Source organism: Adiantum capillus-veneris, chromosome 4 (assembly GCF_014529385.1).
Source record: "Adiantum capillus-veneris isolate H3 chromosome 4, ASM1452938v2, whole genome shotgun sequence".
Taxonomy (NCBI): Eukaryota; Viridiplantae; Streptophyta; class Polypodiopsida; order Polypodiales; family Pteridaceae; genus Adiantum; species Adiantum capillus-veneris.
This window is the reverse complement of record NC_140934.1, coordinates 3,733,466-3,759,747: the sequence shown is the minus strand read 5'-3', so window position 1 is coordinate 3,759,747 and position 26,282 is coordinate 3,733,466. Positions and strand designations below refer to the sequence as shown.

General features: G+C 43.4%; 1 protein-coding gene across 2 annotated transcripts in view; it reads left to right on the top strand.

The window, feature by feature from the left end:
• The window catches only part of LOC147458631 (phosphatidylinositol 4-phosphate 5-kinase 6-like), a 67,898-nt gene that overhangs the window by 7,496 nt on the left and 34,120 nt on the right, over positions 1-26,282 (top strand). The window contains exons 4-6 of one of the 2 annotated variants that reach the window (XM_086510099.1): positions 17,205-17,315; positions 17,464-17,651; positions 18,289-18,458. In XM_086510099.1, the coding sequence (XP_086366225.1) occupies positions 17,205-17,315; positions 17,464-17,651; positions 18,289-18,458 (469 nt within the window). Of the gene's footprint in view, positions 1-17,204; positions 17,316-17,460; positions 17,652-18,288; positions 18,459-26,282 lie in introns of both variants that reach the window. The other variant, XM_086510098.1, reaches the window with a different exon arrangement.

Here is a 26,282-nt window from a genome sequence, read left to right as displayed (position 1 = left end):
GGGGAACAACGACTTGAAAATGACCATTCCCTATATAACTATGGCTTCCTGTGCGGAAGTGTTACAGGCTTGGACAATCCAAGCGAGAAATCAATAGCAACACAAGAATAGAAACTGCAAAATCACTGAACTTAAATAGGAGGAGAAAGAGAGAGAGACAACATGGCATGGTAGAGCTCCGCACCTAGATGCACTAGCCCCAAAGAATGGTGCCCCTTTCGGTTTCTCTTTATTATTATGCTTGCAAAAGTACAACTCCCCAAGGGTCCTCTGTTCTCAAACTTTGCGTCCAGATGCTCTCAGAGTGAGGCCCCAATGGCTCCTTATAAATAGTACAAGGGGTTGCCTAAAAGCAGAGCCCCAAAAGCACTTCCCCAAAAGCCTCTGCTCCAAAAAGCTAGCGCTAAAATCAGCCAAAAGAAGCCAATGTAATTTGCGAAAATCCGTACAGCGTGCCGCGTGGCAACACCAACTCAATTTGGGGAAAATCCGTACAGTTGTGCCACATCATCGTCCATACGGACTACCACGTCAGCATGTAAGCGCATTTTATGGAGATCAGCCTCAGACATCAATCTTTGGGATTTTTAGGTTTTGGCTCCTCGGTCGATGCTCAAAAGTTTTTTAAGTTGGTTAGCGCAGTTTCTCTTGTCCACTCGGCCATTTCTCTTCCAGTTGGTCATGCCACGTCATCACTTTGTGACATTCCCCCCTCTTGAAAGAATTGGAATCCCCCTCGATTACACTTGCAAAAACAACCAAAGGATAGAAACTTTCTTCAGTAGTCACCGACTCTATGTACTCATGCACGAGACTTCACCAATCTAGCACTTCTACCAAGACATCAATCACTGATCACATTACATTTTTGTCGAGGGTCTGACATACAAATCCCGATCATCTTAACCATTTAGCAATCACATCGAGACCACGTTGATCTTTTCACAGATGTCTTGATCTACTAAATCTTGTTACTATCAGATTCATATCACATTTCAATCAAGCAAACCATGACCATGACTATCCTCGCAACACATTACATCCATACGCAGTCCACAAAATCACACACTTAGTTCACCGTGTTCTCAATCATTCAATCTAGCCATCCCGTTCCGTCCAGAACACTTGATGCACCTAGATCACAATGCAGCCATCTCATCCTTCCGGAACTCTTGATGTACTCACAACAGTATCTAGTCATCTCATCTAGACAGACATCTTGATGCACTAGAATCTCATTCAATTCACGTTCAGATTTCATTCACTTAGCCATCGCATTCAACTCGCGCTAATCTCTAACAGATGTCTAGATGCCTTAAAGTTGAAATCATTCATCATACAAAATGCTGCAGACATTTCATCTTTCTCTACATGTCTCTAACGATACACACATGAAAGATCGCACGTTTTCAATTCAATTAAGGAATTTTTTAATTCAATGCACATCTGTTCATAAAGTCATTCTGCAAAATACTGTCATCCTATCAATACCCTAAAATTTCAAAAGAAATTAGTGACTTTATTCAATCTAGGCAATTTGTGAAAAAGGAGTGGAGTGGCTCCCCTCTTCTGCAGTCCGCACCGCACCAGATTCAACCTGTTGATTTATCGGTAACTTTTGGCATAGACACTGCTAATAACCCAAAAGCTTCAAGGTACAACTCTTTTTGAAGAGAATTTGTGAGGTTCTCCTCCTCCATCTACTTTCCATCGAGGGCCAAAAAGTACCCTCAACCAAATTATTCGATGGACCTAGCTTACCTTTCTGTTCTTTTCTCGTTCCCTGTGACCTATTGGTAGTCCTGTTGGCCTCCCTGTCCTTGGCATCTCAAGCTTGATCCGTGGAATTCTCTAATCTACCAGCTCATTCCCTTTCCTTTCTTTCCTTGTGCCTTGGGACGTGTGGATAGCCTCGCTAGCCTCCCTTGTCCTCAGGCACGTCAGTCTGAATCGTCGGGGAAGCTTGAGATGCACTATCATCTGATCCGTGTTCTTCTTTGGAATCCTTTGATGAACTTGCATTTGGTTCCCTTAGTTCTAACGATCCCTGTTCTTCTTTGGAATCCTCTGATGAACTTGCATCTGGTTCCCTTAGTTCGTTAGAACTCTCGGATGCGCTACATTCTTATTCCGTACTGCTCCAGGATCCTGTGATGGGCAGCGTAACCGCGAAACGTTTCACCCCCGAAACTTGGCGTTTCATCCCGAAACGTTTCACCCTAGGCTAAGGCATCACTGAAACGTATGACCGAAACGCCAATTTTCTGTATATGTAGAGTTATGTATAGACAAAATAGGTGTTCATAGTGCATTGAGTAGAGACACATGCTATGTCAACCTTGAAATAGCATATACATAATAAATAAATAACTTTTAAATGGCAAAATTCTCTAAAGGGAATTTTTTTGTAGGCGTTTCACTTCAGACGTTTCACCTTGCAGGTGAAACATTTCACCCGTTTCGCGTTTCAGGCCTGCTGAAATGTGTTTAGCGGTTACGTTGGTGATGAGCTGTCATCCGGTTCCCCCGATTTATTCTCTTCACTGGTAGACTCTTGCCCTATTGAGATGGATACTATCTCGTCTGTAGGATAAGTCAATGAGCCGACATGTATTTTAAATCCTTGCTTAGCATGTCTAATAAGTCTCTGAATAGAATTAGACTTCCGTTCTAGACAATACTCTCGAATCTCTTTTGGCAAACCACAACAAAACTACTCAATCTGGTCCCTCAAATTAATCTTCCGAAATGAAGACACTGGCAAATAAATATCTCAAAACCTCTGGTAGTAGTCATCCAGTGTATCTTTCTTATATCATTCTCAAATGATGCCAAGCCATGATGAAATCTCTTTTATATTCGTATGATATCTAAGTTGATGTGAAATTTTTCCATATCGCAAGTGCTTCTCTGTGCAACAACAGAGTAGACCACCTTGTTTGTGCATTTCCTTTCAAGCAAGATGCCTATCTTTGCACCTTGTAGTGTTCTGTGAACCGACCTCCACAGAAGGCGACGTCAAACTGTCGTATAAACTCAACGACCTCGATGGGTGTCTTGGTAGTGTGAAAACGCCTCAAACTTTGCAGCTTGACCCCCTTCCTTGAACTCCTTGGTCTTCTTGCTCATCTGTTGACTGTTGGAAGAGAACGAGCTCTCCCTCTTTGATCTGCTAGATGGCCTCTCATGCCTTTTAGACTTTTACAAAAATTTGCTTTTCTTTCTATTTCTCGGCTTCTTTCAGCTTTTCTTATCCCCACTGGAACTAGAGGACGATGAACTATTAGAACTCTCTGAAGACAAAGAAAAAACTGGGTTATCCTCGAATCAAACACGCTTCTTGGATCTTGCCACCTCGAAAGTCGACTTTCGGTTCAAATAAGCGGGGAAATCGGCTGATTTCCTCTTCTTCCAAGAATGCTTCAAGCCTTTCATTATCTGGTTCATCTTTTTTTCAAGAGCTCTGTCCAGCTCTTTCTACAAGTACAGTTTTTGCTTTTCTGCACTCATTAGTGTTCAACTTTTGTCCCAACCTCAGAGGAGAATCAATGGCCTCACGCCATCTCGACTAAATCTCATCAATCGGGTAATTCTTCACGTGTTTTGCAAATTTCGGGTCTCTGGAGTACTTTATCAAAGATTCTTTCACAAACAAATTCTTGACTGCTCTGTTAGATTCTCCTCGAGAACCTGTGTGTGTTGAAGAAGGTATTGGATCCTCTGTAGAAGAAGAATCTTTCTGGGCTTTGATACCACTCTTACAGGCTTGGACACTCCAAGTGAGAAATCAATAGTAACACATGAACAAAAATTGCAAAATCACTGAACTTAAATATATAAATATAAATATAAATATAAGTAAATAAATAAATAAATATATATATATATAGAGAGAGAGATGTTGGGTTAAAGGCCCTCATGACCCCTTTTATGTACATTTTTAAAGGTTACTAACCTTTGGTCAAGTTCACATTGAACTTAGCCACTAACTTAAAAATGGTCCTATACTTTAATAAAGGGAATGTGAGCCTAATTTGCTCACTCACTTATTCCCCTCACAAGATTGTGTAGCGCTCTCTCTCTCTCTCTCTCTCTCTCTCTCTCTCTCTCTCTCTCTCTCTCTCTCCTTCTTCGTTTCCTAGCGCCCCATCTCTGCAGAAGAGTGCCTTCTCTCCAAGCCTCAAGCCTTGTATTTCTCCTCGTGCTCTATCACTTGCACACACTGCTGAACGCTCATCAACTGGTATCAGAGCCAAATTAGGGTTTGCTTCCAAAACTGCAAACGCTAATTTTCAGCCAAGGAGGTTAACTTTCATGCGAGATTTTGCAATTTTATCGCCAAGGACTTGTCCCCGAACACTATAGGGCCCGTCTAGTCAAATTGACTTAAAACAGGCTGAAATTAGGTTAAAATCAGCAAATTACAGGTTATGACAGCAAAATATAGGTTTTGCAAACCATGTATTAAGGTGTGAGAACATCTTTACTAGGTCCCCGCTACCTACCCGAAAACAAAGAAATTGCCGAAAAACAGGTCCCAAAAGAGGTGTTTTCAGTAAATTTCAGATTTATGCAGGTTTTTGCAAGTGTATTTTTTATGCATCTACATTGAGGAAAGTGCAAATTGTTGGAATCTAAGCACATTTGACAAGTTTTGGCTATGAATAACCATTTGTGGCTCAATTTTGTGCAATTTGATGCTACAAATTGGGGCTTTTGCTCATACATGCTTCTAAAGGCTGTGCATTAGCCTTATGTATGTTCTGTGAGGCTATAAACAACTAAAATTGTTGTTTTTGAGCACAAATTCACTCGCTGAAATTTCCTGCGTATAAATTTCAGATTTTTTTTTTTTTGCCTAAATCGATCTGCTCTTGTGACCATTTGGAGTTATAGTGTACACTTCTGTGAGGTTATACTCCGGTTTTGGTGCATTTTGCCTAAAAATTCAGCGTATTAGCCCTCTTATTCGTGCAACTATGGCCTCATCTTCTTCGGATGTGAAGAATCTCTTCAAGATTAGGAGGTTCGATGGAATAGGTTTCGATCCCTGGAAAGACGAGATCCAGGGAATCCTATTTCTTAAGGATTGTAAAGGGGCACTTGAACAGGTAAAGCCACAGAATATGTCGGATGAAGCATGGGTTAGCTTGAACAGGAAGGCAATTACATACATTAAAATGGCCATGACCGATGAGATAGTCATTGATTTGAAAGGTCTCACAAATGCTTTTGATGTGTGGGAGAAGTTAAAGGCGATGTATGAGAATACAATGCCTGTCAACCAAGTGCATTTGATGCGAAAACTTGTTGGCATGCAGCTAGATGAGTCCAAGAGCGTTGCAGAGCACTTGTCGTTGTTTACAGTTACTTTGTCGCAGTTACAGGATTCAGGTTTGTCTCCTTTTGATGATAAGCTGAACGCTATCTTCTTGCTTATGACCTTACCTGATTCATGGGAAACATTGGTGGTTTCATTGTCGAATAACCCCAATTTGACCTTTGATGGTGTTAGGGGTTCTATCTTGAATGAGGAAATCAAGAGGAAAGCAGGTGGAGAGGGAGGCAGCTCTGCCAACATGGTTAGAGGCAGGACAGAGAAGAAGAATGTCTATGCTCACAGGAGTAAGAGTAAGAGTAAGGAATGGGGAAATGCAAGCAAAGGCAAGGGTGATGTGACTTGCTATTAGTGTGGCAGGAAAGGTCACAAGAAACCCGATTGCAGGTACCACAAAGCCGAGTTAGAACGGAAAAAGAATGGCGGAGACAAAAAGAAATAAAAGAAGGAAGCCAAGCCAGATGCACAAGATAGCTCAAAGGACAAAGAAAAGCCGAGTTAGAACAGAAAAAGAATGGCGGAGACAAAAAGAAAGAGAAGAAAGAAGCGAAGCCAGATGCACAGGATAACTGAAAGGACAAAGAGAAGGCCAATGTGGCTTCTAATGTTGTGATTGAGGAGCTGTCAGATGTAGAGAACATCTTGTGTGCCACTTTGTCAGATGATGATGCTTATGACCTTGATGCCTCTCTTAATGTTCATTCACAGGACATGCAGATCACCAAGAGTGATCTTATTGATGCTTTGTTGACTGTCAATGATGCATTATCCCAGACTTGGATAGTTGATTCCGGTGCTTCATTTCATGTGACTCCTATCAAGGAGTGTTTCTCTACTTTTGATGCAGGCAAACATGGCCATGTATATCTTGGAAACAATCATGCATGTTCCATTGAGGGCATTGGCACTGTGCATCTCTCTATAGATGGCACAAATGAGTTTGTCTTGCATAATGTTAGATATGTGCTGGGAATCAAGAAGAGTCTGCTTTGTGTTGGTCAGATGGATATGCATGGTTACAGCATCTTGTTTGAGAGAGGATCATGAAAAATGACCAAAGGCTCAAGGATGATTGTAAAGGGCACAAAGAAAGTGATACTTTACTGCATGCATGGAAAGGCTGTGTTGGATAAGTTTATTGCATTGACTGAAATTAACTCTCACATGGAGTTATGGCACAAGAGGCTTGGCAGTATGAGCCAAAAGGGCCTTTCTAAGCTTTATACTTTGAGCAAGCTTGATGCTAAAGGCACAAAGATTTATTTTTGTAATGAATGTCAATATGGCAAGCAAGTAAAGCACTCTTATTACTCCGGTTTCTCTCGTAAATCTTGTGTGCTTGATCTTGTACATTCTGATGTATGTAGCATGCCTATAAAGTCTATGGGAGGTGCATGCTATTTTGTCTCCTTTGTTGATGATCATTCTAGGAAAATTTGGGTTTATTTGCTTAAATCTAAGGATGAAGCCTTTGCTGTATTTAAGAAATTTCATGCATTTGTGACCACCCAAACAGGTAGAAATTTGAAATGCTTGCGTACAGACAATGGGGGAGACAAGTGCTGAATTTAACAAATTTTGTGAAAATTTGGGCATTAAGAGGGAGCTTACTGTGCCATACAGCCCCTCTTCTAATTGTGACTGAAAGATTCAATAGGACACTTTGTGAGAGGGAGAGATGCATACTGTCCACAACTAATCTCTCTCATGGATTTTGGGGAGAAGCTTTGAAAACTACAATGCATATATGCAGTCGATTTCCTCACATGTCTTTGAAAGGTGACATCCATGAAGAGGTTTGGTCTGGCAAGCCTGCTTCATATGATTACTTACGCATTTTTGGTTGCGAAGCTTTTGTGCATATTAGACCTGAGTTGAGAAGCAAACTAGATGTCAAGTCCATTAAAGGACTTGTCATGTGATATGGTGAAGAAGGCGAAATGGGTTACAGGATTTGGTTACCTCAGCTCAAAAGGGTTGTGTGTAGCCGAGATGTTGTTTTTAATGAGGCAAGGCTGCTTCAAAACAATTGTGCCTCAAAACATGACCATAAAAGGGTCAAATTTCAGCATGACCAGCCACCCGCTAAGCCTATTCTTGACCCTCAGGATGCACCACATATGGATGAAAATGTAGATGATCCAGTGGCGTTTGAGCCAGAAGATGTTGGGCAGCAAATTGAGGCTCCTGAAGGGCATTTGCAGCCACGAAACAATGCTAAAAATGGTTTTGAAAATGATGTACAACTGCCCATTGTTGATGATTTTATCATGCCACTTGATGCAGACCCATTACCGGATAATGTGGATCATTGGGTGAGGTGGTCTACTTGTCCAAGATGGACTGTGAGTAGATATGATCCCTCTTTGCATTACATTATGTCGACAGATGAGGGAGAGCCTCTTACGTATAAAGAGGCAAAGACATATGAGCACAGCGACAAGTGGGAGCTTGCTATGCAGGAAGAGATTAAAGCTTTGCATGCTAATCATACTTGGGATTTGGTGGAATTGCCCAAAGGAAGGAAGGCTATTCCTAACAAATGGGTATATAAAATCAAAACAGTTGATGCAAAACCCAAGTATAAGGCAAGGCTAGTTGCAAAGGGATAGGTTCAAACCAAGGGCATAGACTTTCAGGAAGTGTTCTCTCCCGTTGTGAAGATGACCACTTTGCGTGTATTGTTTGTCATAGTGGCTACCCTTGATTTGGAAATGGACCAAATGGATGTACATGCCGCTTTCTTGCATAGTGATGTGGAGGAAGAGCTTTACATGAAGCAACCCGAGGGTTTTGTTATTCCTGGCAAGGAACATTCGGTATGTATGCTCAATAGAAGCTTGTATGGGCTGAAACAATTATGTAGACAATGGTACAAGAAGTTTGACCGCTTCATGCTCAAACATGGTTACAAAAGAAGCCATGCAGACCATTGTTTGTATACCAAACGTGATGAGGATGGCAGCCCTATCATTCTTGTGCTCTATGTGGATGATATGTTGATAGCTACAAAGAAAAGAAGCACTGTTGATGCTCTTAAAGGGCATTTGAAATCTGCATTTTCAATGAAAGACCTTGGGGCAACTAAACATATACTTGGAGTGCGTGTTAGAAGGCAAAGGGACCAGCACATATTGTATTTGTCGCAAGAAAAGTACATTGAAAAGGTGCTGGACAGATTTAACAGGGCTGAAGCAAAGCCTCTTGGTGTGCCATTACAGCCATATGTCAAAATCTCCAAGGATGATTGTCCCAAGTCAAAGGAAGAAGCCAATGACATGCAAAGTGTGCCTTATGCTTCAGCTTGTGGTTCACTTATGTATGCTATGGTTGCTACTAGGCCTGACATAGCCTATGCAGTGGGGAGCCAGTTTATGGGTAATCGAGGCAGGTTGCATTGGGATGCAATGAAGTCCATTATGAGGTACTTGAAAGGGACTAAAAACAAATGCCTATGCTATGGTAAAGGACCATTGGAGTTGAAGGGATTTTGTGACTCTGACATGGTTGGTGATGTGGATACACGGAAATCCACAAGTGGCTATGTGTTTACTCTTGCAGGAGGTGCTGTTTCATGGTGTTCTAGATTGCAAAAGATCGTTGCATTGTCTACTACAGAGGCTGAAGATATTTTAGCCACTGAGGCTTCCAAAGAAGCCATTTGGTTAGCACGTCTATGCAGCGAGTTTGGTTTGCTTGACAAGGCACCTATGCTTGGTTGTGATAGTCAGAGTGCCATATGTCTGGCAAAGAATGCCATGTTTCATGCACACACAAAGCATATTGATGTGCGGTATCACTTCATTCGAGAAGTGCTTGAGGATGGCCTTATCACATTGGTTAAGGTCCATACATCACAAAATCCAGCAGATGCTCTCACTAAGTGCTTACCAAAGCACAACATCAGCTCTGCATACAGATGGTGGGAGTCACGTAGCATAAAGGCTTCATTTATGCCTTTAAGTGGGAGGTTGTTGGGTTAAAGGCCCAAATGACCCCTTTTATGTACATTTTTAAAGGTTACTAACCTTTGGCCAAGTTCACATTGAACTTGGCCACTAACTTAAAACTGGTCCTATACTTAAATATAGGGAATGTGAGCCTAATTTGCTCACTCACTTATCCCCTCACATCTCTCTCTCTCACCTTCTTCGTTTCCTAGTGCCCCATCTCTGCAGAAGAGTGCCTTCTCTCCAAGCCTCAAGCCCTGGATTTCTCCTTGTGCTCTTATCACTTGCACACACTGCTGCACGTTGAGAGAGAGAGAGAGAGAGAGAGAGAGAGAGAGAGAGAGCGGCAAGGCACAGTGGAGTTCTGTGACCAGATGCATTGGCCCCAAAGACTGGTGCCCCTTTCGGTACTTCCTTATTATTATGCTTGCAAAAGTACAACTCCCCGAGGGGTCCTCTACTCTCAGACTGTGCGTCCAGATGCTTTCAGAGTGAGGCTCCAAGGGCTCATTATAAACAGTACAAGGGCTCTGTGACTACCGTTATAGGCTTTGACACTCCAATCGAGAAATCAATAGCAACACATGAACAAAAATTGCAAAATCACCGAACTTATATATATATATATATATATATATATATATATATATAGAGAGAGAGAGAGAGAGAGAGAGAGAGAGAGAGAGAGAGAGAGAGAGAGAGAGACGGTAAGGCGCAGTGGAGTTTTGTAACCAAATGCACTAGCCCCAAAGACTGGTGCCCCTTTCTGTACTTCTTCATTATAATGCTTGCAAAGGTACAACTCCCCGAGGGGTCCTCTACTCTCAAACCGTGCGTCGAGATGCTCTCACAGCGAGGCTCCAAGGGCTCCTTATAAACAATACAAGGGTTGCCTAAAAGCAGAGTCCCAAAAGCACTAATCCCTAAAAGCCTTTGCTCCCAAAAGCTAGCGCTAATATCAGTCAAAAGCAACTAGCGTAATTTGCGAAAATCCGTGCAGCTTGCCACGTAGCAGCACCATCGCAATTCGCGAAAAATCCGTACAGCTGTGCCATGTCATCATCAACACCATGTCATCATCCGCACAGACTGCCACATGAACATGTCAATGCGTTTTTCGAAAATTAGCCTCAGACTTCAAAGCTTTGGGATTTTTAGGGTTTGGTCCCTCAGGCCTCGAACGGTGGCCAAATGTTCTTTGGTCGGCTCGGTTTTTCTTGTCCACTCGTCCATTTCTCTTCCAGTTGTTCATGCCATGTCATCATTTTGGGACAAGAAGTATGGACTGTATTGTTGGAGTTAGGGCTGCAAGAATGAGCACACAACTTGGAGATTGAAAAGAAGCTCAAGGCACACAATGGGAGAATATATTACTTGGTGTGCTAGTACAAGCTAAGAGAGCCCTAAAATGGTGCTAGGAGGGAAGTAACATATGGCAATGTAGAGCATAGCTTTTTCGAACGTGTCTGATTGGGGAACCAATTGTCACGAGACGGGCACCACGTACCAATAGAAAAGAAGAGATTGAACAGACTTTAAGCACTTCAATAACAACTGAACTGAGAGAGAGAGAGAGAGAGAGAGAGAGAGAGAGAGAGAGAGAGAGAGAGAGAGAGAGAGAGAGAGAGAGAGAGAGAGAGAGAGAGAGAGAGAGAGAGAGAGAGAGAGAGAGAGAGAGAGAGAGAGAGAGAGATGAAATGAAATGATATATTAACGTCTTCAAAAGGCCAAAATGACCTATGAGACCATCAGATACAAAGTGGTGAATCTAATACAATGTCTGAAGTACAAGTACAAAAAGTACTGAAAGTAAAAAATGAAAACTGAAATGAAGTGTGAAATGTGAAATGTGAAATGTGAAAATGTAGAATAGGCCCTCAATGACAATCTGGGTGTCGTGCTAGAATGCCTTTGATCTTCTGCTGAAGTCTCCGTTGATGTAGTGTGCTCCTGTGTCTCGGTCGTGGTCGTCTCGATCTCCTGAGCTCAATCGCCCTGTCAATGAGGGTGCCTCTGGTATGAATGCGGGTACAACCCTGTGCTGGTGGTTGGTCTCTTGGCTCCCTCGATCTAAAGAAATCTGTGATCTGTCTCTGCGACTGTCGTACTCCATGTCTCCCCAACAGACTGTCTCTATGTCGGTGTAGCTCAAGTAGATATAAGCCAAGGCAATCTGGTCCTGATACCTCATGACTCTATCTAGGGGTCCAAAACCCTCCCTGAATAAGCAATGGAAGCACCCTCGTATCTCATAATACACAGTGCAGTGGCATATGTAGTGTAGCTCTGTCTCTGGCTCTCTACCGCATAGTTGACATATCCTAGACTCTGGTGGTATCCCTCTGTATCTACCCGTCTCAATCTCCAGCTGGTGTGAGGATGTGCGAATCTGACCAATAGCACATCGTAGACCATGAGATAAATGAGTGTCCATGTAGTTCGGACGAGTCACAAACCCATCCCGTGAAAGTTGGAGAAGGTGCTCTTTGTAGAAAGCCATCTTCGTGCCCAACTCCTGTATCGGCTCTACCCATGTCCTCCTGGTGTCCAACTGTATAAGATCCTGACGAATGAGTCTAGTGATCTCCGTCCGTGTGACTGGCAGGGAGGGTGCATCCAAGGAATACTGAAAGGGAGGCAATCTATCCATGCTGAAACCATGCCTCTGAAACCATGAGGTCATCTGTGCATACCAACATGATGCATCTCCCTGCATCGCTAACTGTCTAGAGGACTCAAGAGCCAGTCTAGTATATCTGCCTCTATGTGTATCCCATAGACTGTGCATAAAGGACATTGATCTGGTAAGAGCCTCAATCTCTATAGGAGGGGCGGCTACCTCCGCTCGAATATCGCATGTGGTACAGAGGCCTTGGCTCTAATCATCCGGGATATCATAAATACCAAGGGTCTCTCCATGTTCCTCCAACTGTCATGATTCACAGATGGTCCCCAAACTTGGACCCCATAAAGCATAGCTGAAGCAACCAAAGTATCAAAGAGCCATAGTTTTGTTCGTGGTTCTTGAAACTGAACCTGTGAATACATACTCTCTAGCCCTCCTAATGCCGCATAGGCTCTGGATAGTCTAGTCTCTTCTCCTCTCCTCAGGGTAAACCTCGGTCCCGTGAATACCACCCCCAGATATGTATATTCATCTGTGTACTCCACAGTGTCCTGGCCATATACGAGTGTAGGTGCCGATCTCTTGACCCACTGTGGTGTGGTGTTAAACACCATAACCTTGGTTTTACCAAGGTTCACAGACAATCTACTATCCTCTGCAAAGTTGTGCAATGCATCCAAATGTCTTTGCGTGCCCTCTGGCGACTCTGACATTAACACAATATCATCAGCATATAATAATAAAGGGATCCATGTCCCTGCCAGCTGAGCGCCTCTGTCACCCTCTGTCAATGTAGTCAGAGACCTCATCTACATACATACCAAAAAGTGTAGGGGACAAAGGAAACCCCTGTTTCACTCCAATAGTGGAATGAACAATGTCAGAAATCCCCTCCGGAGTGCGTACCTGGCCAGTCACTGAGCCGTAGAAAGCCATGATCCCCTATATGATCTCTATGGGTACTCCCAACATCAGTAGCCTATGCATCAATCTAGCCCTCGGCACTGAGTCAAATGCCTTGCGGAAGTCCACAAAGCAACAATACATCCGTCTCCCATGTGCCCGACCCTCCTCAATAATGGCTCTGAGTGTAAGAATATGGTCCAAAGTGGAGAAACCCCTCCTGAATCCAGCCTGTCCTGCTGCTCGTATGCCCTCATTTTCTGCCCATTTACTCAGTTGCTGTTCAAGAATGGATGCATACAACCGTGCCAATGTGTGCCCTATCATAATAGTACGGTAGTTCCCTGGTACCGTTGGGTCCCCTGCCTTGAAAAGAGGTACAATCGTAGATAATCTCCAGGACTCGGGTAGTCCCTCACACATGACACGGTTAAACAATCGCGCAAGAACCTCTGACAGTAAATCTCTAGCATGTATCAAGTGCTCTGCCACCAAACCATCATGATCATATGCTCTCCTAGTCCTCATCCTATAGTTGAGAGAGAGCTTGTCCCTCGTCCTTCGTCCAGCAAGTTGGCAGCGCGACGAGCTCGTCCTTCGTCCAGCAAGGCAGCGCGAGAGGGTTTGACTCAGCGTGCTCGCCTTCGCCTCAATCTCCTCCCCTCAGACATCTCGTCCTCGTCAGCCTGCTCGCCACATAATGCTCGCCCTCCTCAGGCTGCTCGCCCTCGTCCCTCGTCCAGCAGAGAGAGAGAGAGCACACGCGACAGGGAGAGGCGGAATTCCATCCCAGAGAGTATTGGCCCCAAACCTTGGCGTCCCTTTGGGTATTTCTTTATATTACTTGAACTCAGTACAATCCCGGTACTCGCGCTCTGCACTTCACCCAGAAGAGTGCAAGAGGCTGAGCCCTTTGCACATATTTAAAGGCCCTTGGCCTCATAAGCAGTTACATGAAAAGTAGTTAACTCAAAAGCATCATGTTCAAAAGCTGTCAGCGCAAAAACAAGAAACCCGTACAACTGCCGCGTCAACAACGCAATTCGCGGAAATCTGTACAGGCTCGTGCTCTGCACTTCACCCAAAAGAGTGCCAGAGACTGACCCCTTTCCACATATTTAAAGGCCCTTGGCCTCAAAAGTAGTTGTAAGGTGCAACGGAAGTGAATGTTGAACTTTGCTCAAGATGAGTGCTCCGAACTGTGCTCAAGGGTTCCTTTTACTCACGGAAGGGAGAGCCTTCCGTTCCTTTAGTGAGAGAGTGCAATGGACACTGTGAATGAAGGTACTGAGACTGAGAGATAGAGAGAGAAGAATAAGACACCAGAATGTTGTCAAACCCTCCTCCGAAGGCCCCACTCTCTATGGCGAGAGTGGTCTACTATTGATTGCACAAATCTCTACAATGCTTGGACTCGCCGACGATGTCGACGACGATGAGACGAGCTGAAATCTGTAAATCTTTATCTGCTGAATTTTGACTCTATGTCGGTGACGATGTCGATGGCGACGATGCGACGATGACACGTTGTAAACGCAGATGCTGAAATCTGCGTTTTTCGGGCTGAATCTGCAAACTACGCTGGATCTGACCGTGCGGCGAGGATCTGTTGCGGGAAGGTAAGATCTGCGAGGTTCGGGGGTTCTACTGCGGGGTCTTGATGCTTAAAACTGAAAACGCTAATGCTTCTGGTGATCTTGTCGCGATGAATCTGCAAAATGCTAGGGGTTGATCTGCAAATAAAAAACGCTAGGGCTGAATTTGGGGCTGCTGCAAAAACGCTAGGCTTTTGCTGTCGCCGGGTTGGCCTGCAAATGCAAAACACTGGCTGGTTCTGCACTTGGAGAAAAATGCTGGCTGTTCTTGGCTGAAAACACAGAGTCTTCTGGCCGGGGGGTCTTGCTTGAGAAGGTGCACCGTGGATGTCAAGTCCCTGCTGCCTCTTCTGCCAGAATGTGCTAGCGCTAGCTTTTCTTATATACTGGCTTAGTCAAATGCCCTACCCAGTTTCCCAACAAAAGTCACTTAAAAATAATAAGTGAAAATTGGCTAACATAGGAAAAATAGGTCTATGCATTGTAAAATGCTCCTCATGGGTTCCGACTGAAATCTGACGATCATGCTGTGTGCAACCAGAGGATATGCATCTACTCTAAGTGTCTGGACATGCACGGTCTGCGAACAGACTCACAAAAGTGTCCGATCACTTCCTAATCTAGGCTAACTGAACTGAACTGAACCCTTGCCATGAAGTAGCTTGTCCACGTACACATAGGGTTAATTGTGCACGTGACATCCCCTGCTTTTCAAAGTGAGGTACTGGGACCAAACTGTATGGCGTCAAGGGAGATTGCCAACGTCTGGAATCTTGGGAAGGACTCTTTGCCGGCCCACTCTTATGCGTGGGTCATGCGATACTTGAACTTCATAAAGGTCTGCAACGCTTGCTTCTTTGGGCTGCGCCGAAAGCGACACTGTGGCTCTTCAATGTTTCAACTTCGTCTATAGTCATGCGTCTACCTTCTTCAAGAATCTTCGAGGCTGAAACGACTTTCAACACAAAAACATGAACATACCCATTCCATGTAAAGTGACTGGAAAAAATACTATTCCTTCGAAAAAAGTGTGCATGCAATGCAGATGAACAAAGTGACGGAGTGCCAAACCGTTTATCAAACACACGCAAACAATGGGTTCGAATCTTGACTTTCTGATCTAAATCAATCAACTACGGCAAAACACAATGGAAATGCAGATGCTTGATGCTCAATCCTTCTTGTGCTCTTTCGGATACTGTGCCATGCCAAGGAAGAGACATGGAATGTGAATTCCTTGGGGTGCAAACATTTCATCTTTTCATGAGTAATCCGCATACATCCGTGCTCATTCATGAGTGAATCGTGCTCAGTGTACAATATGTCATGCCTATGAAAAGGGATCACATAAGGACGGTGACTAAAATACAGGAAAGCATCACTAATGAGACACTCGAACAATGCGTGCTGACTAATCATTTGAACACATAATACTTCTTGTGTGGGTTCTTTGGACCTCGACTCGAGAGCCAAGATTGGTTCTTCGTGATCTATCGAATCTGCAATGAGGTTAGCTTCACTAGACAAAGTATCAACTAAGCCATCATCCTTGTGAACAATCACGTCTTTAACATGCAAATCATCATGCTTATCATCATCACACAACTCGTCATGCTGATCATTATCATGCAAATCATGTGTGTCTTGCTTTGGAGAAGAAAAGACTGAGAGTCTCCTTCTCTTGACTCTTTTCAATCTGCACCTACATATTAGAGAATAGTAGGACAAACTCTTGCTGCGTTGGTCTCTCTGCGCTTCATGCTCTAACCGTCTTTCTTTGCGCTTGCGAGCCAATTCGGCTAATCTTTTTGTGTGCTCGCGATACAATTATGTGTTTCTTTCTGGGGCTGCCAAGTGCGCTTGCTCGCGCTCTATGGCTGGCATTCTTTCTTCGTGCCACACTTCTTGTCGTCTACTTTGTCGTACCATCATGTCCAACATCGACTTGACCAAAGCCTCCATAGGAGTTGGTGCAATCCTTGGCATAGATGGGGAAGGGGGAGGGTCAAAAAAACCTCCTGGTGGGGAAAATTCTTCTTCGCCACTGCCATGCTCATCACCTCCATGGGAAGTATCCATTCCGCTTCGGGTGATGACCATACACTGAAGTCTTGGGTTCTTAAGTTCACGAGGAACTTGGGTTCTTGTGGTTCTTGGTTTCTTGAGGTTCTGGAGTCTTGAGGTTCTTGAGGGTCTTGAGTCTTGAGTCTTGAGGTTCTTGAGGGTCTTGAGGTTCTTCTTTAGCTTGCAATCTGTGTTAGAGAAGGATCTTCTCTTTACTTGAGCTCTTCTCTTTTCCGCGGGCGTACCCCTTGGCGGTCTTGCGCTCCATTGGTCCGCTTCCTTTCCTTGCTTCTTGGCGGGGGTCAGCTTCTCTACCATGAAGAGGTCTCCTATGCTTTCTTCCCCTCCTCGGCTTGGATGTGAGCACTTGCGCCGTAATGGTATTCAACACCTCTGCTATAGATGGCTGAACTTATCCTTCAAGCTTGGTCCGGAAGCAAATGTCCTCCAGCTCTTCCTTTAGTGTGGGAGCCTATATTGGCACCTAGTTCTACACCCACTATTGGGCTCTAACAACGTTGGTGGGGATGTCGTAGTATTTTGTCAATACTATGCTTGATGGAGCACACTCTGCCTCAGACAGGGCCGTATTGATGATGTTGAGGGCACTCAGTCTCTTTCTTGTGTGCGAAAATGAGAGAGAGAGAGAGAGAGAGAGAGAGAGAGAGAGAGAGAGAGAGAGTACATCAAATATATATTTGATTTGTTCCTTGTTGATGTTCATGTAGACATTTCTCAAAATGCTTCAAAGGTACTGTAAGCACGTTCACAGTTATCAAAATACTCTTCTCACAAAGTTCTTCGGGCTTCATGGTGTGAAACTTGCTGGTGGTCAAAAGGTAAGTTAATAATGGCAAAGTACACACTTGACTAAGTTTTCTTTGCTGCTTCAAAAAATGCAGTATGGCAGTGCTTAGTTTGGTTACATCCCTGTTGTGTATCGCATGGAACAAAAATCTAACCACAGCTATGTGTGTCATTTAGCAGGTTCGAGTTGTGGTAATGGGCAATGTTTTTGCTTCCAAGTATCCAATGGGTAGAATCTATGACCTGAAAGGTTCTTCTGAAGGCCGCATAGCAAACAAAAGTGAGAAATCTGCTTTTGCACCAATGAAAGACCTGGATCTGGATGTTGTGCTTCAGCTTGAACCATCTTCTAGGCAGAACATCTTGGAGTGAGTAGAGTGCTATTTGTTCATGCAGTAAGAGTGTTGTCTGCTCTCTATCAAGAAGTTTCTGGCCCTTCTTAGTTGTTCATCTCTGCAATGAAATGCATTCTAACGTTGAAAGCTGCATCTGGTGATGAGTTGACGGCAAACATTGTGTGGTTGCATATCAGGTTTCAGGTTTCTTATGGACATTGTTTAAGGCACATTAAAAGTTCTCTTCTAGGTTTCAAACTTGAAAAGCTTGCTGCAATACGTTCATTCCGAATCAACAGTGTATGACGTACAGCGGGACGTAATGCCCAGTATATTTGTTGAGTTCTTTTGATCAGACAACTGTAACCTGATGAAGAATGAAGGAAGAATTTCTTTATATGAGTATCAATGCTGAATATTGTAAATTCTGGCTTGTATTTCAACAATTTTGGCAAAAGGGCAGTACCCATTTTTTAAAGAAAGAAGAGCAGGAAATGCATCATCATAAGCATTTTCTTTTAGCTAGTCTCCTGTGTTACTCATGTCAGCCCTTGGTCGGGCTGCTTTATGTTTACATTTGTATCAGGTTCTTGATGTGTACTAGAATCATTGAGTGATTTTAGCCTCTATCGTTCTTTTATTAATTTAAAGCTCTGCTTTTCCTGTGTAGGCAAATAGACAAAGACTGCAAGTTTTTGGAGAGTGAGCGGATTATGGATTATAGTCTACTATTAGGCCTTCAGTTTAAAGACAGCAAGCATGACAAAGCATGCTCTCAAGCACAATGCTCGATGGTACCGCTGCACAAGGTGGTTGCATCAAATTTTACCGCAGAGTACGGTATGCTCCTAAATTCGCCAAACCGAAAGTCCAATGATGCTTACTGTAGGTGTTTGACACATAATCACAAGCTATTGAACCAATTGTTTTGGCAATTTCTGTTCCACTAACTGCCAAACTGAGCATGATCAATCTTATAGCATCTCACTGTGGAAAGATATTGGATCCAGTCTTAGCATATGGATTTGCTAGCCTACAGATTCCGCATGCTCATCAGCCGCTCAACATCGACAAGTTAGTTCTGTTCTTGTGAACAAAAGATGTTATCAGTAACAGAAAGACTGGCTACAGGCTGCAGAGAGTGGTTGAGGAAAAAGCCAAGTGAGCCTGTAGGACTTTACCACTCAACCTGCCAGTGCTCCAAAAATGGTCAAGCTTCCATACTAATTTACTCCTTGCACCTCTCAGCCTTTCCTACCTCCTCTTAGAAAAGAAAATGTGTAGAAGCTCCTTCGAGCTTCTGAAATATCTTCACTCTCTTCTTTCCCCATGAGATCGTCCGAGTGGAACTGGGAGCTACAGTTATTGTGGTCGAGATACTTGCTAGATCAGTATCCTACATACATGGCTTGTGGGAGCTTCCAGGTCATCGTTATGCTAAGATGGTGGGAGACTCTAGATGTTTTAGTTGCATGGCTTTACTATGGACAGATTGCCATCCCTTTCAGTACTCACGGTCACTCACATTCACACGTTCGGAGATCAAGAAGATCATCAAATGAAATTTCATGCAGATTAATATAGAGAGGTTATGGATGACTCCTCCTTGGGAGTTGGGCAAGAAACTGGTTATTTACAGAGAGCTTTTTCTTTACATTACTGAGGATGGATTTATTTTACCGCCAAGATACATGGATTCACACCTCTCACATGGGTTTTGATGTGTCATACGACAGCTTCGGACCTCCTCCCATCAGCTGTAGCACTGAACTGTGAATGGACGTAAGTGTATCAGCTGACAGTCTGCCTCCAATGGACATCCCATCAGAATCCAGGGTAAAGAGAAGACTCACTTCCAATGCGCGAAACCAGATGCAACTCGATAGCTGGTGATGATGACCTAGTGGGATTCCCTGCAAATAGAGTGGCTTACTAGAGTCTAGTGCTTGCGAGCCTCATGGACACCAATGTTGGAACTTGGGATGCCTCCAATGAAGTCCCACCTCCAATGCAGTACTTGAGGTAGAGCTCGGCTCATATGCAGAGAAGGAGGGACTCAGAGCCCCAGGAAGATAGGTTTTAGACGAGCCTTCTCTACTATAAATCACATCTTTGTTCTGCCGCCTGTGCTACCTCATTGATTGGGCAAAAGCGTGGAAGAAAACACTACACTTGTTGTTTTGTGGACTTCCACAATGCATTTGATACAGCTCCATGCGAGAGGCTCTTTCAGCGCCTCCAGAGCTTAGGTGCACCTTCACATATGACCTGGGCTATATATGCTTTATATGAGCAGGTGATAGGGAGAGTACGCTATACGCTGCCCTGGAGGCTTATCAGACCCTATTGGTATCACCATTGGTGTGAAGCAAGGATTCCCACTCTCCCTGACCCTCTTTGGGGTCTACACTGATGAGATCTCAGATTACACACTGCAAGTTGATGGTGAGGTGCAGACCTTGGAGGTACCCCAGTAAATGTCATGCTTTACGCTGCTGATGACATTGTTTTGATCTCTAAGGCACAAGAGGGCTTACAATAACACCCTAAACCGGCTCTTGACGACTTTTCTACAATAGAGAGAGTTGACTTGGAACTTTGGAAAAACCAAGGTCATCATCTTTCATATTTCGAGGGTAGTCGGGAGTGCAACAATCTTTATGGCTGCAATTGGACAGGTATAGGTGGTGTATACACCTTTACCAGCCCACCTGGGCACTTCACCATGGCAAAAGCGGCTATTGATAGACCAAGGATGCATTCCAAACTCATATTTATCATTCTTCTCATACCGACTATAAATACGAGTACTGGTATTATTACTGAACGTACTGGTCGTTACTTACAGGCACTCATCAGTACACATACATGCATGTATATTAGGTTGTAGACATATGTATGAATATATGCATATGAGAGCATGTATGTCAGTGTGTTTGCATGCATATTTACATGTATGCAACCATGCCTATGTAGATGTAATTAATACTTAACGAATTTCATACTGGTAGTGATTACCCATACTGTACAATGTTTTTAATCCTTTTTTTTTTCTACCGTATGTATCGTACCTATCCACCTTGCGATAGACTCACCAAAGGATATGTGGCTTTGGCCATGCTAGAGAGGAGATGTCATTAGGTACACTTTCAGGCCCGAAAGGAGGAGAGTACTGCAGTGTGCTAGTCTCCACCCAACCATGCTATCTTGTAGCCTCCCCCTAGCGTGCACACTGTCCGGCCGTGCCGTTGGCCTTGCCTGTAGGACCCGTGTCCTTCACTACCCCCCCCCCCCCCCCCCCCCCCCTCTCTTGGAGAATTGTTTTCGTCCTCGAGAACAAACGTAGAAAAACGTTTCTCAAGTGCAGAGGCATTCTCCCATGTAGAACCTTCTTTAGCTCTATCTAGCCATTTTACCAACACTTGTCATCAATGATGATGTCTGGTACGAAGCTCATGAGAATCCAAAATCTTTTTGGGTTCATGAGGGATGCTTGGCGGTTCTATAGTGTTGTGTCAATGACATTATCATTCTGTCCTAGCTGTTTTCGTAAACGGCTAACATGAAAAACAGGATGAACTCGTGAATGCTCGGGAAGAGCTAACTCATATGCCACTTGACCTATATGTTTGAGAACGGTAAACGGTCCACAATATTGTGGTGAAAGTTTAGCAACTTTTCCTGTCTTCAGACTTTCTAAATGCTCCAGAACCTTGAGGAAAATCTCGTCTCCTTGGAAAGTAGCAAGATGGCGATGCTCATCTGCGTACTTCTTATATCAATCTTGAGCTTGCTTAACATTTTGTCGAGCAACCCGAAGCATATCAAAATGGTCTTGGAGAAAATCCTTCACTTTTTGTATCTTCTCCGTAGCCAACCCCACCTCAATGGGTGATCTAAGTTGAAAACCATATAAAAGCATAAATGAACTAAACCTTGTAGTCACATGCTTTGAACTATTATAAGCAAATTCCAATGTAAGTAACGTACGTTCGTAGCATATCCTCTAGCACTTGATTAACCCTTTCGGTTTGACCATCTGTTTGTGGATAAGCAGCCGTACTAAGATTAAGTGTAGTTTCCAACTTTTGGAACACAGCTCTTCAGAATTGATTATCGAACTTTTGATCTTTGTCACTAATGATATTAGCTTGAAGACCATAGAGTCTATATATATGCTCTATAAATAGCCGTGCTAATTTTGGTGTCTTAACCGTAGTCTTAGTGGGAATGAATCGACACATCTTTGTTATAGACGGTCTACAATTACCCATATGGCATCATGGCCACGATTTATATTAGGTAGTCCTGCTTCAAAATCCATAGAGATACTCTCATACTTACCTTGTGGAATTTTCTAAGGATATTAAAGACAACCCACCTTGAGGCGCTCTGTCTTATTAACTTGGCACTGTTGGCATTTTAATACGTACTCTTGAACATCATGATGTAAGCTTGGCCAATAAAATTGTCAATAAAATTGCCGTCGAACTAAGGCATACGACTTACGAATACCTGAATGACCAGCACTTGGACTATTGTGACACTCAAATAAGATTTGGCGCGTAGTGTTTGAGTCCTTTGGCACACATACTCTACCCTTGTGGAGTAATAGCCATCGTCAATGGAAAAATTCTTCCATCGCTTAAGATCGTCCTGAGTAGGGGTGGAGCTCTATGTGTTGGAGTTTTTATTTGTACGTGTAGAAACATGTTGATCTGGCCGTGCAGAGATATGTGAGTGTGAGGGATTCCTTCTTAAAACTGCACTTTACACTTTAGCTTATGAATGATCTTGTGCACTTGCCATATGCTCTACTACATTATATCACCCATTGCGATATCGTAGCTTACAATCATAATCTTGAAGGATCTCCGCCTATCTAGCTTTACGACCCTTCAAGTCCGTTTGAGTAGTAAACCATTTTATACTCTTATGATCAAAAACCGCTTCAAACTCGGCACCATATAAATAGTGTCGACACTTTTGTAAAGCGTGAACTATTGCATAGAACTCCCTCTCATAGACAGAATAATTATGTTGAGCTCTATCCAACTTTTTACTTTCAAAGGCTATAGGTCTTCCCTCTTGGAGAAATACTGCACCACTTACTTTATCACTAGCATCAGTCTCTACCACAAACGGCCTAAGTGGGTCAATGATTGCTAGGATGGGAGCAGTGGCTACAGCTACCTTGAGCTGTTCAAAACTACGTTGTTGGGCTTCTTCTAAAAAAAAAGTCTTACTTTTTTCTTTAAGTTGATCCGTCATAGGAACAACGATTTTGGCATAAACACGGATATATTATCGATAAAATCCAGCCATGCCTAAGAAGATTTGAAGCTCCTCAACCGTGTTGGGATATGGCCATCAAGGAATGGCAGCGACCTTGTCAGTGTCCATCTACATGATCGAGGTAATGTATCTCTGTTTCGAAGAAATCGCACTTGCTTGGCTTAGTATACAAGGCGTGAGTTCGTAGTTGTTTGAATTGAGTTCGTAGCTGTTTGAACACTAGTCGTAAGTGTTCTATGTGTTCATCTTCAGTCTTACTGTAAATGAGAATGTCATCAAGAAAAACCACATTAAATTTTCCAAGATAGGGACGTAAGACACTATCCATGAGTGTCATAAATGTAGCTAAACATTGGTTAAACCAAAAGGCATAACCAAAAGTTCATAATGTCTGAACCTTGTTCTAAAGGCTGTCTTAGAGATATCTTTCAAAAGGATATGCACCTGGTCGTATCGTGAATGAAGATCTATCTATGTATAGTATCTTGCCCCATGGAGTTGATCAAATAATTCATCTATTCGAGGCAGAGGATACTTGTTCTTGATGGTTATGGCGTTTAATCCTCAATAATCTACGCACATGCGCATAGTACTATCTTTCTTTTTTACCAATAGAATTGGCAATGCCCAAGGCGAAGTGCTAGGTCTAATGAAACCACGGGCGAGGTAGTCAGCCAACTGACGCTCAACCTCCTTGGCCTGACTAGCACTCATATGATAAGGTGGTTTACTCATCGGTTTAGTGCCCGACATGACATCTATGCCATGCTGCATATCACGTATAGGGGGTAAACCCGGTGGTAAATCACTCGAGAATACACCACTATACTCAGTGAGTAAGTGAGTCAGCTTTTGCCGTGCAAAAGGAGAAAGTAAACTAGAGTTATACTGGGATGGAGAATCTTGTAATTCCTTTAATGTTTGTTTTACAACAGTTGCATGTTGCTCAACATAATTAGAATTGAGGGCACTTTGCTCTTTAGAATTGTTAGCACTTTGCTTTTCATTAAAATTCATTGTACTTTGCATACCATAACTAGAATCCACCGCACTTTGCTCTTGAGAATTCACAAGACTTCAAGATAAGCAGTAACACAGAAAGACTTCATCTATTAAATCTACTTTTGGTAAAATAGAAAGCTCGGTTGTACATATAAGAGGTGCAGATGGTATATTTTTCTTACCAAGCAAGAGCACATGTTTACCATTGGCCATAAAGGATAAGGAGTTGTGTTTGTAACTAGTGTGCAATGTGTTTCCTAAACCATGCAACCACTCCCATCCTAAAACTACATCAGCATGTTCCATGTTCATAACTTGAAAGTCAAGGGTCATCGTATGATCTTGAACAATAAGCTCAACCCCTTGAACTATCGTGTCCCATACTTCTTTATCATTTCCAGACATCTGTTCTACCACACACTTGTGGGAGCAGGGAGTGTAAGGTGCAGCTGAAGTGAATGTTGATATTGCTAAAGATGAGTGCTCCGAACTGTGCTCAAGGGTTCTTTTTACTTATGGAAGGGAGAGCCTTCTGTTCCTTTAGCAGTGATCACAAACAAAGTGAATGCTAATGTGAATGAAGGTGTTGAGACTGAGAGGAAGAGAGAGAGAAGAATATGACACCAGACGGTTCTCAAACCCTCCTCCAAGGGCCCCTCTCTCAATGGCGAGAGAGGTCTATGCTATAGATTGCACAAATTTGGTACAATGGTGTTGATGCAATGGACTTGATGCTATGATGCTAGGAAAGGGCTAAGTCAATGATGATGGCGAACGACGGTGGTGACGACCAGGGCTAGAAAAATACATTTTTCCTAACCGATCAAAATAAGGGGAAACTTGAAATTCTCATGGTTTTTAGGTCAAAATTTGAAGCTTTTGCCGGTTATTACACTAAAACTTGTGTAAATTTGCCGGTTTTCTTACAGGCAAGCCCAAAATCTAACCGGGATTTTATAATTTCAGCCGGTTAAAGTACACTAGACCCCGGTTTTTTTCTAACACTGGTGACGACTACTGGCTGAAATCTGAGTTTTCGGCTGTAGCGCTAAGCTTGACCAAAAACGTTACCTGCTTTGCAACGGAGGGCTGGAATCTGGTTGCATTCGGAGGCTGAAAACGCTAGAGATCTGGCTGAATTAAAATTCATTGCACTTTGCATACCATAACTAGAATCCACAGCACTTTGCTCTTGAGAATTTACAAGACTTGGAGACAAGCGGTAAGACAAAAAGACTTCATCTATTCATCTCACAATGCTACTCTATCGATCACTCCCGTTGCACTGCCGTTTCAAAATGCTCCCGAAGCAAGTTCCTACTGCCGAAGAGCGTGGTGCTCTTGTCATAGACCGCGTTCAGAACACATTTAAGGAGTACCTTTCCCCCATGCGTCTCAAAACGCCGACGGCTCCACAGTGCTAGCCCCTGTCACAGTGTGGCAACAGATCCCTGACACACACTGACACGTGTTAGCAGTACGGATCCCCGTAATATGCGTTGGCAAGTTGACGTGGCCACCGTACGGATTTTTTGGATTTTGCGGTTGCATTTGCGTAGCTGTTGACGTGGCATTGCGTACAGAAATCCGTTGGTTGATTTACGCAAGCTTTTGGGATTGGATGCTTTAATTTAAAAAGCTTTTGGGACAGATGCTTTTGAATTGGAAGCTTTTGAGTTTAATGCTTTTGGGGCTCTGCTTCTGGGCATCCCTTGTATCAATAAATAAGTGGGCTAGGCCTCACTTCTCAGGGCATCTAGACGTAGAGTCTGAGAGTGAGCACCTACCCACTCTCTTGTACTTTGAACAACAAAAAGAAATACCGAAAGGGATGCTAGTCTTTGGGGCCAATATCTTTAGGGACGAAACTACGCCGGGCCGTATCGACTTGCGAATTGTGAATTGTCTTGAAGTGAATCTCTACTTGTGTTGCGGTAGAATCTTGACTTGGAGTGTCCAAGTTTGCTACAGTGGTATCAGAGCACGTCCGATTTCTCTTGTACCGGGAAATCCGATCCTTTTCTCGTGACGCTTATAGATTCCAACAAAAATCAGTCGACTTCTTCTGCATCTACGAATGCGGGAGGAGATCGCGGAGAAGATTCTCATGAGCAGTCAGAAGAGTACGGCCCACCTCGGCCAACTTAGTCTGAGATTGAAGAGATGGAACGTCGACAATTGGTTGACGAAGCAATAAAGGTGGTGTATAATATTGCGAAGGATCCAAAACTTGCAAAAGTTTTGACTCAGAAATCCCTCGTAGAAGTGCACACCCAGTGGCAGAAGGCCACAGAGTCACCCATCAAACCGGCACTCAAGAAACCTCCTTCTTCGAGGATGTTTACAGAACAAGAATTATAGGTGGTT